The sequence below is a fragment of the Pyrus communis genome, chromosome 6, assembly GCF_963583255.1.
Source record: "Pyrus communis chromosome 6, drPyrComm1.1, whole genome shotgun sequence".
Taxonomy (NCBI): domain Eukaryota; kingdom Viridiplantae; phylum Streptophyta; class Magnoliopsida; order Rosales; family Rosaceae; genus Pyrus; species Pyrus communis.
The window spans coordinates 15542606-15558041 of record NC_084808.1 but is presented as its reverse complement, the minus strand read 5'-3'; the positions used below and the strand labels follow the sequence as shown (position 1 = coordinate 15558041).

The 15436-nt window shown below is 41.0% G+C and overlaps 2 protein-coding genes across 2 annotated transcripts; one reads left to right on the top strand and one right to left on the bottom strand.

Moving 5' to 3' along the window:
• Window positions 1-450: 450 nt before the first annotated feature.
• LOC137738425 (RING-H2 finger protein ATL16-like) lies at window positions 451-1981 on the bottom strand. The gene has a single exon (XM_068478060.1). It carries the CDS (start codon window positions 1632-1634, stop codon window positions 552-554), a length of 1083 nt encoding a protein of 360 aa, XP_068334161.1. The 5' UTR covers window positions 1635-1981; the 3' UTR covers window positions 451-551.
• Window positions 1982-10406: 8425 nt separating this feature from the next.
• LOC137736118 (uncharacterized) lies at window positions 10407-14634 on the top strand. The gene is made up of 4 exons (XM_068475448.1): window positions 10407-10760; window positions 10865-11233; window positions 11567-11881; window positions 14386-14634. Exons 1-4 carry the CDS (start codon window positions 10407-10409, stop codon window positions 14632-14634), a joined length of 1287 nt encoding a protein of 428 aa, XP_068331549.1.
• The last annotated feature ends 802 nt before the right edge of the window (window positions 14635-15436 follow it).

Sequence of the window (15436 nt, the reverse complement as noted above, 5' to 3'; positions counted from 1 at the left end):
TCCTAAATTCCTCTTTCTTTCCACTAAAATAATTTGATCCTTGAGGTTGGTATGTCTTTCTCTATTAAGCAACGATGAACCTCCCAATTATTCAATTCAATTTAGGTGGGAAAAGGTCTTTTGAGAAAATTAGAAAATACAAAGTGGTGATTCAGCAATGATGCTAATAATAACGTCTTCAAATCATTTGAAACACTTTGATCAAGGAAAAAAATTTGCACACACTTTTCAAGATGTTGCCATAATATCTTGAACTAATAATATAATAATATGTACTAAATTTTTTCAACTTAACATAGTATTACTAATACGAATTTTCGTTGTAGTGTCATATACAATATAAAATAGTAGAGTCACTCCCTCTTCGACAAGCCTCAATGGGACAAACCATAAAGGAAATGGAAGGTAAAGTAAAGCAATGCTTTCAAATTTTAATTGAATATGGTTATGTAACATTAACAAATCATGTAAGCTCCACAATATTACATCCAAAATTTCTATCTCATAAAAAACACTAAAAACTTGCAAAAATACAAAGAAAAAAACTTGGCTTATGGCTCCAAATAAACAGGCAGAATTGCATTTCGGGTTCCCCTACCATTGCCAAAAGAAAAGAAAGATCTTCTAACTCTACCACTACCAGTGCTACTGCAACCTTCAATGGGACTGACCTCATTGACTTGCCTTTGCTGCTGCATTGCCTCTTGAACTGCCAAATAAAGCTGCCTATCAGCTGATGAGTCCATTGAGAAAGACCTCCTTATTGGTTGGATCGAAAACTGCTCATCCTTCCCTCTAATATCAATGCATTCATCCCCCATGCTTGTAACCTTGCTGTGAAACTTTCTTCCAAATTTCTTGGGCAAAACTTTATGTTCCAATTTCCTTGGTGAAGGACTAATAGCCCTTAGTGATAGTGATAACTCCCCGGAATTCAATATTTCTTGTCTTCCAAGCATTGGTTGATCCATCGAGTTATCGTTGCTCAATTCGATCACCACGTAGTCTTCATCACCGCCACTGAGGCTACCTGCGTTTGGACTTGGATCTCGGGGAGAAGAGCTTGGAGCGACAGTTGGACCGAAAGGATATCGGGGTGCAGTTGAAATGCTTGTTCTACAAAGTGGGCAATTGGCATTGCTTTGAAGCCAAACATCAATGCAATCAATGTGGAAAACGTGGCTGCAGTTTGGTATGATGCGAAGCTTCTCGTCTTCATGAAACTCATTCAAGCAAACCGCACATTCGTAAAAGCTTCCCTCTCCAAGTCCTCTGTAATTTCCATCTTTCTTGAATTGCAACAATGGGATTGATCTGATCACCGCCTCGTCAAGCCCCCGGGTCTCTATCCCAGGGGAGTACACCATTAGCTGGTCTTCGTCCCGCGTATTACGCGACAATGAGAATCGTCCGAGGATATCGACTCGGTGCCAGTTGAGGCAGCATTTGATAACAAAGATGTAGTAGCTGACGAGCAAGAAAGCTGTGGCTATAATTCCTATAACGACAACCGCTATAATTGGGAAGCTTGTGTCGGAATGGTGAATCGGAGTTCCAAAAATGGAGCTTCCCGGAGTTGTTGGAGGAAGAGCTTGTGACACGTGGATCAAGTAGCTTTTGCTTCCAAGATCCATGAAAAAAAAAAATGAGATATGAACAATAAAACTAAATGGGGTTTTCTTCCTAGATCTTGAAACTTATAAGCGAACGAAAAATTCACCCTTGCACCTGAAGTCCTGAGTATAAAACCCCTCTCCTCCAATACAAGAAAAATACAAAAAAAAACATGAAACTCACAAGAAGTGAGATTCCCAAAGATCTAAAAACCCAGATTTATTTGAGTTTTTGAGTTGATGAAGTATGGATTTGGAAAGGTGAGTTTAAAGTAAAATGGAAGAATGAGCTAGAAACAATGAGAAGAGAGAAAACGAGGGAAGACCCAGGTGGAAATAAATGATGAGAGGAACATGGAAGAAGCCTGAAATTCAATGAAAATGTGCTCTCTGCTCATTTTTTTTTTCTTTTTAATGTTGGCGAGGGGGTCTTGGAGTTGAGAGGACTAGTCTCGGAGACCTTACGTGTAGTTGGTGAAGTTTTCTTGGCTTCCCACGAGAAGTTTGAGTAGAATAATTGCCCAAGTGTCTCGATATTGGTAGATTATTATTTTAAAATTGATGTTACAGAATCGTATGGTAGATTGGTAGTATGGAGATACTAGTACTATATATTAAATTGTGGTTGTGTAGAAATGGACAGCTCTTCATCATGGCTTTGCATTTTTATATATACATGAATTATTATTTACTTGGTTTTGGATCAACCCAAAAATGTATTAAGACAAACCCATTAATCTTAAAGTACATTAGTATCAAATAAGTCAATAATAAGAGGATCATGCACTTCCTAGCTATAGTTAATTGGCTTTGAAACGTTGAAGGTGAGACATTTTTCAGTGCAACAGTCATACTGTTATATGTGTTATTTATTTATTTAATTTGTAATGCGTATATTAATATAATATGTATAATCGTTCACTCATATTATAATACTAGCACAATTTCACTATCATATATTAAAAACACTTGGTTTCATACATTATATTTCATTTCTTATTGAAGGTAAATCACAGTTCTATCTGTATGCATAAATTTTTTTTTATTATTATTCCATGAGTTATTTTTGCATGCATATCAAACTAAACTTTATAAAAACTGTAATTTGCAAAATAAAGACGGATAACTCTTTACAAGTAAGAAATCAAACATTCTTGATACAAAATTTCTCATGCGGATTAGTAATGGTTTTTTTATTTTTTTAAACAAGTGAAAAAAGAAGGGTAAAACCTTGACTTTCAACGTAACCGTCCATTCATAATCATAATCAATCATAAAGAAGAAAGTCTCACGCCCACATGCAACCCACCGTTGAATTTCTTGACCAGAGAGGCCTTGGCCGTTTGGTTAATCCATGCATGTTTGAGTTTGCATCCACATACCCGCTATACCAATTTGAAAAGCTCTCTGTACCAAAAGTAATATAGTAGCCTACACGTTCGGGGATAAATCCAGTAGGTCCCAATTAAAAAGCTATTTATCATGGAGAAGTCAAATCCACACACTGTCCATACCAAGAACACACGAAAAAGAAAAGTTAAAAAAAGAACCGACACCGCCCATCAATCGTGCAGTCGTGTTGACAAAGATTTTAGCCCTTAGGTAAGAAAGAGAAATAGTAGCTTCTTTTTTCTTAAGTGCTTCTTCGTAGTCAAAGGTTGAGCCTCTGCCGAGGAAATCTCCCATACATTTTCTCCAAATTTTCCGAACAATACCAAACTTTTTGATCATATCAAGGTCACGTCTCGATCACCTAATGTTTTAAACAGAAATCTGAAAGCCAAAAGCTACAAGCCTCTCTTTATTTAATCAGTAGTGACAAGGAAGCGTATAATATTTCATGGTTTGAGTGAGTTAGATAACGACCAAATTTATGTGATTAGTGCACATATTTTGTTAACCAAAAACATAAAATAGAAATGCTATGAAGACTCCCGCTAGCCATGTATATTTATGAATACTTTCTTTTTGGGACGAATCTTCGTAGTGTTTCTCAACAAAAATGGGATCATGTATACCAACATATATGTGACTAGAAGTAGAAGACAGCTGGCCTTGAGAGAAGGCGGCGTCTCCCAAAAAACATGACCAAATTATTTATTGACCTCCCAAATTATTTATCGATCTAAAATGAGTTCATCGAACTTCAAGCAACCCTGTCTAGCTTGTTCTACAAGTATGCTGACTTAGGTTTGACCATTAAACAGTGTTGCCTTGTACTAAGGATTAAATATTTCCTACCTAAACATCTTATCTTTAATTCTTATTAGTTCTAAGTATCCTGATTATTGACCTCCCTTTATTACTAATCACGCATATATTGCATGGCTCTTTGGATCAATCGATCAGACTCTTGGTATAAATTAACAAATATGGTGCAAAGTGGACCATCGATATGAAGCTGGCATACGTAAAATATATTATATTACTTTTAATAATAAAAAAGCAAATCCACCTACAATGCAGTTCTGTAAAAAATAATAAAATGTATATTTTGTACGAATTGATTAAAAATGAAAATGGGAAAATTAATTGAGAAGTTGAGCACATGGAATGGAACTTGGAAGATGGCAACAGCTGTTGATTAAAACAGTTTTCTTGAAGAGGGAGTTACAGACGTCAGGAGACGTGAATATCCTTAATGTTTTCAGCAAGCAGTCTACTTGCTTGTCTGTTGACTCAGTCTGGTCAAATAAAATGGTTTTATATTTTAAATATTTTTTTATAGTGTTTCGGATTATCAAATATATTTAATTTTTTTTATCAAAAATACAAAAAATAAGAATAATGATTTTTTTTTTCATTAAATAAGACCTAATAGTTAAAAAGTCCGAAGATTGCCACATAATTTTTGCATATGTTTATGCTCAAGCTAAGTAACCATTTTGTACAAAACTTACTTTATCCGGCGGTACCTCTGTCTCATTGTATTAGACTTGATTTTAATACAATTCACAACTATCAAAATCAAGTGAAAGGATATAATCATATAAACTTAGAGATGTATTCTGACATTTTCTTATATGTTTATTTCCTAAAAGGAAACTCATTTCATCTTACGCATTTCATGAAACTACATCGTCATCTATATGAGTTTCTATTTGTACATAAATTAGGAACTAGCTGATTAAAGGCTAGGGATTTCAATATAAATTTTAGCTTGTCTTTTTTTTTCTTTTTTTCTTTTATATTGCTTTTCCAAATTCTGATTGTTGATATTAGTTTACATTAAGTAAAGATGCAAATTGAAGGAATACTAATGCTATGGGTAAATTAAAATAATAATTTGCGGATTACTATTTTTAATTAAATTTACAGAATTGTTATTAGTTAATACTGTAAAAACACTCTAAAAGTCATTCTACACCTTTTTATTTCTATATATTTTCACACGAAAGAGAGGGGTGTGATTTTTTTATAGTGCAAATAGCAGTTCCCTATTTTATATTCACATTCTTGGTAGATATATTGAGCACAAACACATTTGTTGATATTTGATAACAACTAACTTGGTGTGTATATAGTTATCGAAAAAAACTCGGTGTGATACGAGGCTCTATACTTTTTTCTTACATTTCCACACATATCATTATACAAAGGCATTTACTGAAATATAAAAATAAAACAAAAGAGATAAAATGCTATATTGTGTATGTGTTTGTTTGGACCTAAAATTATTGGGTTGGGCCGAGTATGGAATTGTTCTCGGCCCAGAAGCTCTGCTTGAGGATTTCTACAAACCAGCTAGTTCATGGGCCGCCTAACTAAAGTCGGCCAAGCCCTGTTTGGAAAAGACTATTCCACATGAATAGGAAGTAGGTGGGCCCTATTGTGAAGCGGATGAATGAAGTGGTTAAGTAGGATTAGCCGAGATAAGATGGATTGGGGTGAGGAGTTTTAGTTCGAGTATGGTTAGGATTTGTTCTTGCTACTATAAATAGAGAACGGAGTGTGCAATTCAAGGGCTCCAATTCAACACATAATTGTCCTGCGCAAACCTCTCAAACATCTTGAGATTTTTTTATTTTCTTTTTCTGCCAACACATCTTCAGTTTGGATAAACAGCACTGTGAAGGTAACTGGCGAACACCTTCAGTTTGGATAAACAACACTGTTGCCGTAGAATCAGCCGACCAAGGAGCACCTTCAGTTCGGATAAACAGCACCACGTCGAGGCCGACTGGTTACTTATCCAAGTCTTAGTCGAGAAGGGTTTCCGAGTCCTTATTGGCGAAGGTCATCTTATTAGCCTTCTCGGCTAAGGAAGGTGTTATAAGTTACGACATTCGACACATCGAACGCTAAGTGATTTTATGATTGGATACTCACAAATGAGTTTCAGAGTTCGGCATTCTGGGTCGAACCACATTTACCATCAAGACATACATCTCCTTCGAGTACTTGTGTCCATATAGTCTGGTGTCGATTCGACGTGCTTATACTCTCACAAATATAGTCACTGTGACCGAATCTGGCGCCGACGATTTGTGAACTTCATAGAACTAGCAGCCTTGTCTTTAGGTTCGAGAATCCAAAGGCCGAGATTTGTTCCTTCCTCGGCCGTAGTCGCAAGATAAAGAAGTTAGCAACACGCTCAATGCAACATTAACAAATTTTACTCCTCGGTCGAGCTCGATCAACGAGTTGGCACGCCCCTTATTCAACCGAATGACGTAATTAGATTATTAGTTACTCAGCCTGCGCACCACGTAGGCTTTGTGATTTTTAGGGTCAACATTTTGGCACGCCCAATGGAACCTTGTGCTAGACATTCGGAGTTCATGACCATTGAGACACGGTCTGTAAAGAAGAAAACAATCATGGGAAAGTCAACAACCGACTTACCAGTACAAAACCCTAGATAAGATTTGTCTCAGGTACAAAATCCTCTCATTGTTGTGCCACCCGAGGCTACAAGTGCGACACACCGAGAGAAGGAAATTTGTCTCGACGGACAACCTCGCAACCCAGAAATTCCCAACCAAATGGCAGGCATTTTCGTCGAAGGGATAATAGAAGATTGTGATGAAGATGGTGAGGAAGGTTCTGATCCGCCAACTAGGTCGTTTCTTCGAAGACGACTTGATGAACAATCTCGGCAGGTCGAGCAATCGATTGGCTAGAAAATGAATGATTTGCTTGACGTAATACGAAATAATAGTGATACACAGACCAGGATGCTTGAACTATTGGTCAATAAAGCCTTCGAAGATGGCCACGTCGGCCAACCTCGACAGTCTCCTTTTAAGAATATTCCATTACAAGCCGAGAAAGGATTTGCTTGGCTCTAACCAATTGACTTGGAGAAAAGAGGCGGATCAAGCAGTAGATCTGATGGGCCTAACCAGGGAGTAGAAGCAGCATCCGTTAATATGACCTAGGTCTAAAGAATGATCGACTCAGCCATAAAAAAAGGGCTGAAGTTCCCAAAGTTCATCCATCCGTACCCAGCTTATGTGGAAAAGTTCGAATACTCTAAAGGCTTCAAGATCCTCGACTTCAGTCTTTTCGCCGGAGAATTGTCCCTATCTTCGTTGAAACATGTAGCTCGGTTCACTGCGCAATGTGGAGACGTTAATAGTGACTTCCATAAACTACGGTTATTCAACTTTTGACTAACAGGTTCAGCCTTTGCTTGGTACATCAACCTCCCACTGAACTCCGTCCAGAGTTGGGAGGAATTGGTCGAGAAATTCCATAAACAATTCTATCGACCAGGGATGGAAATGTCCGTTTCATCGTTGGCTAGGATGGCTCAAGCTTCAGATGAATCACCAATGGAATACTTAACAAGGTTCAAGTCGGCCAGGAATTGGTGTCGAGTACCTATCCTTGAAGTTGAATTCGTTAGAATTACTCTAAACGACCTGGACGTGGAATACAAAAAGAAATTCCTGGGGGCAAATATCCGAGATATGTACGAACTTGCTCAGCACTTTGAGCAGTATGATTATTTGCTCCGAGAGGAAAAAATATCAAAATCCCCATCCCGGGGAACAATATACAAGAATCCCACGGTCAGCTACGCATTGGCTGAAAGAGAGGATCCCCAATACGCCAGTGTGGATGCAGCTGAAATAGTGATAGATAAACCATACGTTTACAAGGCATTAGCTTAAATCAGTCCCAAAGATGCGAAAACTAGCTCGGCCTCTGAAGAGATGATTAAAACATGAAAAGTTTACACTTTCGATATCACCAAGGGCGATGCAATTTTCGACCAGTTGTTGGTAGCAAAGATCATAAAACTTCGGCTAGGACACAACATTCCTAAGGCTGAAGAATTGAAAGGCAAAACATATTGCAAGTACCATAATTCAAACAAGCATGCTACCAATAATTGCGTCGTCTTCCGTGATGCAATTCAAAGTTGGATTAAGAAGGGTAAGTTAAAATTCCTTAAGAAACAGATGGCGGTTAACGTTAATCCCTTCCCCTTGACGATAATTGGTATGGTGGATGCTCATCTCCCTAAAAACAAAGGAAAAGGAAAGGCCAAATTTGTCCCGGTACAGCATGTCCGTAAGCAGGGTGGTCAGCCGAGACTTAAGATTGATTTATTTTCAAATGCACCACCCACGGAGTCTTCAGGGTTGGCCATCGTTAAACCCATGTCAGGTTCTAGTTCCGAAGAAACTGATGAATCAATGGTTTTGTGTGGCCGCTATAAAACACGAATTGAACCTAAAGAGAGAACACCCCTGGCTCTAACTTCATGTCCGCCATCCACGGCCGCAGCAAAACCTCTGAAGGAACTCGGTGCTGACCAACGACGGCAAATGTTGAAGAGACTCGGCCCACAGGTACAAGCAAAAGACTCAACCCCAGTCAGACGACGTCTTGACTTTGACGCTTGACTTTGACGCGTCATTCTATAATGTGGATTATTACTTGCATAACTCTAGCAGTTCGAGTTCATCGGTAGGTCGAAAAACCTTCAAGCCACCTAAACCACCTAACCAACGTTAGTACATGTACAATTCTCCAACTGGCCTATATACGGCATTATCTAAGTCTCAGAAGCGTCATCGTCATCAGATAGATTGCATGACTCGACGACAAGAATCACAAGCTAATTCGACTACCCAGTGACAGCCAAAAGAGGCAGCAGGAAGCGACGACGACTGACCTACCCCAACCATTATGGTCGAATTACTTCAAGAAAGAAAGACAGTTGATCGCGACTTTGAACCCATTATTGAAAAGTTCGAAAAATGCATCAAGCTCCATCTTCGGCCCAGAGAGATGAAAGCTCGCCTCGAGCATTTCAGAAAAGAGGCCGAAAGTAAGCTTCCCCCGTTACCACCGCAAGAACCGTTAATAAAAGTACAGTGCAATCTGCACCTTCAATTTCTCGGTGAATCCTTGGAGTACATGCGAGAATTTCATAAGAAATATTCTGCCAACGACTTGTACGGACTACCCAAGGCATGTCAGGAAACCCTCGACTGAGCACTAACTTGTCCTGATGCTGAACAGATTATTCAGAAAACCACCAATCCGGCAATAAAAGCTAGGTTCCAGCATATACGTGAGGCTCGAGTCCTCGGCTTTGAGGTCGATCCATACACAGATATAGACACTGCTGAGCTACCTTTTTCACTCGAAGACCTTCAGCACCTATGATATCATTTCGAAGTTTTCTTGGTTGTGTCTCCTTTCGGCCTTATGGCCGATGAGGAGAATCATGTAACGCGTTTAGATGCATACCTGGACACAAGGAACGCCCAAATCGCCTACGAAGAGCAAGCTCGTAAAGCACTACAAGAACAAAATCATTCTTCGGCAATAAATAGGCTCGAAGACGATGACCAGAATGGAATAGGTTAAGCTAACGCACCCCAAGAACAGGTACATACTGAGGCGGTAGATAATCCGGTTGAAGACATTCCAAAGATTGATACCACATCTACTAATTTGGAAGTCGACAACCAAGACCTGATGGGTCCTTGAGTCCTCGAGCACATGGAAATTAGCATGGTCCATGTCTTATCGCTGAATTTCAACCGAGAACCCACCAATCAAATTTTTTGGATAGGGATGTAGTTGCCGAAGAAGCAACACAAGTGGATTTCATCACTACCGAGGAAGATGGGGAAATCAGTAAAGGCGACAAACTTAAGGCAGGCCTGGCCAAATTATTTCCCCGCTCTCTTTATGTTAATCTCCAACATCTAAAGTCGTTATACGTTACGGCTCATATTGAAGGATACCCCATTTCCAAGGTGTTTGTGGACTGTAGAGCCACAGTCAACATTATGCCGATTTCCATCATGAAGGCATTATGCCGCTCCAATGACGAGCTTATACCATCAGGAATAACGATGAGTAGCTTCATCGGCGACAAGTCTCAAACCAAAGGAGTGCTCCCGTTAGAAGTAAGTGTTGCAGGTTGCAACCATATGATTGCATTCTTTATAATTGACTCAAAGACCGACTATAATGCATTACTCGGCCGCGATTGGATCCATCAAACAAGTTGCATTCCTTCATCGCTATACCAAGTTTTCATCTGGGAAGGCAAATCGGTAGTAGTCCATCCAGTCGATAATCAGTCGTTTGAGACCAATATGATTCAGGCTCGCTATTATGATGATCACGTCAACTACATCACCCTACAAGGTTTTAACGAAGATGGACAGCCGACTCGAATCTTAGTTCAGAAAGCCATCGAGGCAGGCGCCGAGACTGTACAACATGATTCGACGAGACTTGGCTTGGCAGATCTAATTACCAAAGCTGATGACTGACGCCGCCATACAAAAAAGGCATCGGGCCGCGATTTCATCCACCATGGAACGCTTGCTGGCTTATTGGTATGCGATTGCCAAGCAATTACACTTGGGCATAAACTTAATCAAAATTTTGGCCGAAGCAGATAACGGCCCAGTTTTATTGTTAGATAAAGTTCAGGCTGCACCGGTCGAACTCAAAGACAATCGACCCCAAGTCAAGGACCCATTGGAAGAGATAAATGTTGGCACAACCGATGAGCCTCGACCGTTGTTTATTAGTGCGTTGTTGTCGCCCCCCATGAAGGTCGAGCTTAGTAACTTACTCAACGAGTTTAAAGATTGTTTCACGTGGAATTATCATGAGATGCCAGGCCTCGACCAAAACCTTGTCGAACATGAGTTATGCATCAAAGTTGGTTGTAAGCCTTTCCAACAACCCCCCGCCAGTTCTCGACCGAAGTACAGCTAGGCATAAATGACGAATTAGTTTGACTTTTGAAAGCTGGGTTTATTCAGACCGCTCGGTACGTCGAGTGGTTGGCCAATATCGTCCCGGTGCTAAAGAAAATTGGAGCCCTACACATTTGCATCGATTTTCGTAATTTGAATCTGGCAACTCCAAAAGATGAATACACGATACCGATCTCAGATTTATTAATTGATGTTGTAGCTAATCGTGCAATGTTGTCTTTCATGGACGGCCATGCTGACTACAACCGGATCTTTATCGCTGAGGCTGATGTTCACAAGACCGTTTTCTATTGCCCAGAGGCACTCAGCACATACGAATGGGTCGTCATGCCATTCGACCTCAAGAACGCCGATGCCACATACCAACGAGTTATAAATATGATATTCTATGATTTGATCGAAACGGTCATCGAAGTATATATCGATGATGTGGTTGTGAAATCTAAGACCTGCCGAACACACCTAGATGATCTTCGGTAAACGTTCCTACGTATGCGCCAACATAACCTCAAAATGAACTCGGCTAAGTGCGCATTTGGTGTATCGGCCGGTAACTTCTTAGGTTTTCTTGTACACCATCGAGGCATTGAGGTAGACGAAAATAAAGCTTGGGCGATCATCAGCGCCCCACCTCCGATGACCAAGAAGCCACTCCAATCATTACTCGGGAAGATAAATTTTCTCCGCCGATTTATAGCTAATTCGGCATGAAAACTAAAAGCGTTTTCTACATTCTTGAAACTTAAGGACTCAGACAGGTTTAAGTGGCGAGAAGAACATCAGGCAACTTTCACGCAAATCAAGGTATCCTTTACAACACCACCAGTACTAGTACCGCCTCGTCGCGGCATGCCTCTCAAACCTTATATTTCGGTGGCCAACGAGTTTATCGGTTGCCTCCTCGCGCAAGATAACGATGCTGGGCGTGAACAAGCCATCTTTGATCTCAACCGGAATCTGAATTCGCCAAAGATCAATTATTCACCTGTCGAGAAACTCTGCTTGGCGTTGTTTTTCGCCACATCAAAACTTCGACATTACATGCTCCCATCAGTTACACAGGTTATTGCTCAGACAAATGTTATTCGTTACATGCTTACTCAGCCTATCGTTAAAGGCCGAATCGGGAAATGGACAATGGCCTTATTCGAGTTTAGTTTGCAATATGTACCTCAAAAGACCGTCAAAGGACAAGCTCTGGCCGATTTTTTAGCCCAACACCCATTTTTTTATGGTTTTGGGGATAGCGAAGTCGACATTGGTTTAGTCGACACACGAGACAACTACTGCATGATGCATTTTGATGGTTCTAGCACCTCCACCTCGGCTGGTGTTGGCGTCGTCATTCAATCTCCCAACCACTACCGTTGGTATTTCTCTCTCAAGTTGGACTTCAGCTGTGCAAATAATTAAGCCGAATATGAAACTCTCGTCATCGGCCTTCACGTCTTCCACGACTTACAAGCAACCCATGTTCTTTTCCTTGGTGATTCCAAACTAGTGATTAACCAACTAAACAGTATTTTTCATTGCATGAGTTATACTTTGACGCCCTATTACATGGTTGCCACCTATTTGGCCGAGTCCTTTGAACGGATTACATTTGAGCACATTTCACATGTTCAAAACATTGACGCCGACGAACTCGCCTAAATAGCCTCCGAAGCATAACTCACGGGGGGTAAGTTAGGCAGGGTAACACCCATAAAACTGCGATCTTACCCAGCCTTGGTCAATCAGCAAGTTCTCTAACGTGATCACGTGATATGTACGAGAGTGATGTTTTTACCATCGTCACTAGAGCGAGGAGACCCCGTAGAAGTATGTTTTGTCGAGACAGTACCAGACGATTGGAGAAGAGCGATTTTACAATATCTCGATAACCCCAACGATAAACACGACCAAAGGACGAGGGTCCAAGCCACGAATTACGTGTCATACCAGAATGAATTATATCAAAAGTGTGAGGATGGGTTACTGTTATTGTGCCTCAGCCCCCAGAAGGCTGCCCAAGCAATGGCCGAAGTACACGAAGGGATTTGTGGAGCTCACCAATCCAGACGTAAAATGCGTTGGTTGTTCCGACGACACGGCTACTTCTGGCCGAGTATATTGAAAGATTGCATTGAATATGCATAAGGATGCATACAGTGTCAGATCCACATACCTATACAGAGAGTCCCGGCCGAGTTACTTTATTTAGTCACCAAACTATGGCCATTCAGAGGATGGGTAATGGACGTAATCGGAAAAATCACGCCGTCTTCCGGAGCAGCAAAACATACATGGATACTAGTGGCAACCGACTATTTTACGAAGTGGGTCGAAGCAAAACCATACGCCGAGTTGACAACCAAAGAAGTTTGCAATTTCGTAGAGGAAAATATTATGGCCAAATTCGGCGTACCAGAAACAATCATAACTAAAAACAGCATAATCTTTACAGCTGGTAGGTTTAAAAAGTATGCGGCAAGCCTAAATATTAAACTTGAGCAATCTACGCCGTACCATCCACAGGCGAATGGCCAAGCCGAAGCGAGTAATAAGGTTCTAGTAGGCATTCTTGAAAAAATGGTAAGAAAAAGACCTGGTATGTGGCATTTAAAGCTAAATGAAGCATTATGGGCCTATCAAACCTCACCCCGATCAGCCACTGGAACAACTCTATATGCTTTAACCTACGGACACGACGTTATGCTGCCAATTGAGCTGAGTATAAATTCATTACGGGTGATTGAACAAAGTAGTTTGTTTAGTGTCGAATACAGTCGAGCCATGAGACAAGAGTTAGAAGATTTAGAAGAAGTTCAGCTTGACATTGACAACTTGTTAATAGCGTAGAAAAAGATTACCGAGTAAGCTTATAATAGGCATGTCAGACAAAAAACGTTCAGCGAAGGAGAGTAAGTATGGCAAACCATACTACCGGTTAAAATTAAAGACCTAAGTTCGGCAGGTGGTCACCGAAATGGGAAGGACCATTCGTAGTCCATAAAGTTCTCGGCAAAGGGGCCTACCATCTCAAGGATCGAACTGGTTTAATTCACAAATTGCTAATCAATGGGAAAGTTTTGAAAAAATATTATCCAGTCACATGGGAGATGCAAGAATAAAGATCGTTTTATTAAATTCACAAAAGGCCATACATGTACATTCATAAAGAGCTTCTAAATCTAAAGGGCCGAGGGAAGGAAGGTCTTAAGAGCAGCCTTTAACTCCAGCCACCTTACTTCGCTCAAAATGATCTCGGCCTGCCTCGTTTTCTTATTAAGTTGAAGTTGCTGGATTTGCTTTATGCCAGTTACGAAGGTCGTCAGTCGAGCCTTATTCGCCTCGAAATCTCTCTCAAGCTCTGAAGCAGCAACTGACTTTTTTTGTTGAAGCTCAGCGATTTGACGCTAAAGCTCATAAATTTGGCGATCAAACCCGATCAGCTGCTCCATCTTCGCTTTTATGGCCTCAACCTTTGACCAGCTGGCTTTGTGCGTAATCTTTGCCATCTTCAGGTCGTCCTCGACCCGGAGAGCTTATTCAAAAGTGGTGAAATGTTGCCGAGTCTGCTTTAGAAGATCAGACAAATAAGCGACATTCTCCGTGCTCAAGAAACCGCCGTTTGCAAGGTCATTCAGACACTCCCCTATGGAGTCAAGACCCTTGCATTGGAGGACCTGAGAGGCAGGAAGGGACAGAAGTTCCTGCAGCTTGACAAAAGGTTAGGACTTGGCCACGGTCTCCGCTGGTTTGGCCGAGGCAGCAGAAGAACCAGCCGCGCCAGTGATACTTTGAAGAATAGCGTCAAGCTCGACCTCCCATGAAGGTTGCACAAGAAAAAGAAAATTTGTAAGCAAAAGGAAAATTATATGGAATGCATAACAGAGGGAATTTGTTTCTAAACCTGCCGAGAGGAGACTTCGGCTATGTCCTCTGGTTCATTGCTCAAACCTAGAGAGCTTAATGGCCGAGCCCAGTGTCTAAGGCTGTTTCTCAATTCACGCAGCCGATGGAGTTTATCTACGTTTGATGGCCACTGAGGTGGCTAGGAAATGTAGATAACACCCTTCGACGTATAGAATTATCGATGAAATGAGTGATCGGGCACCTGACATTTAATATTTTCCTGGGTTCAGACGCGTTATAGTAAAATTAATAAAGAAAGGGGATCGAGCCTTACAAAAGTTGAGGTAACTTCTTGTGGAGGAATGTCGAGGTTTTCATCTTGTGGATGGAACGACGTTTCTGCCATTGCTTCAGGCTCGACCAGGGTCTTTTCCCACGATCAGCCGCAGGAGGATCCGGTTGAACAGCAGCTTCGACCACAGGGGGAAGATTGGTGGAATGAAGTTTGGTTGGTCGAGGACGACTCGCCAGCGGGATCTTATCACCCTCGTCGCTCTCATCGTCTTGAAATAAAAAGCTGTTAAGACTTGTAAATCTGATAAAATGAAGAAGATCACTAGCGACATAATCTTACATTTTCCAAGATGATCGTCGATTGTTTTTTTGGGAGATTTATCCTGACGGATGGGGCCATTTTCTCCAGGTTAGGCACAACCGTTGGCCCCAAGACTACAGGTCCCTCGACTAGTGAAGCAGTCTCTAGATCAGCCACGACCCCAG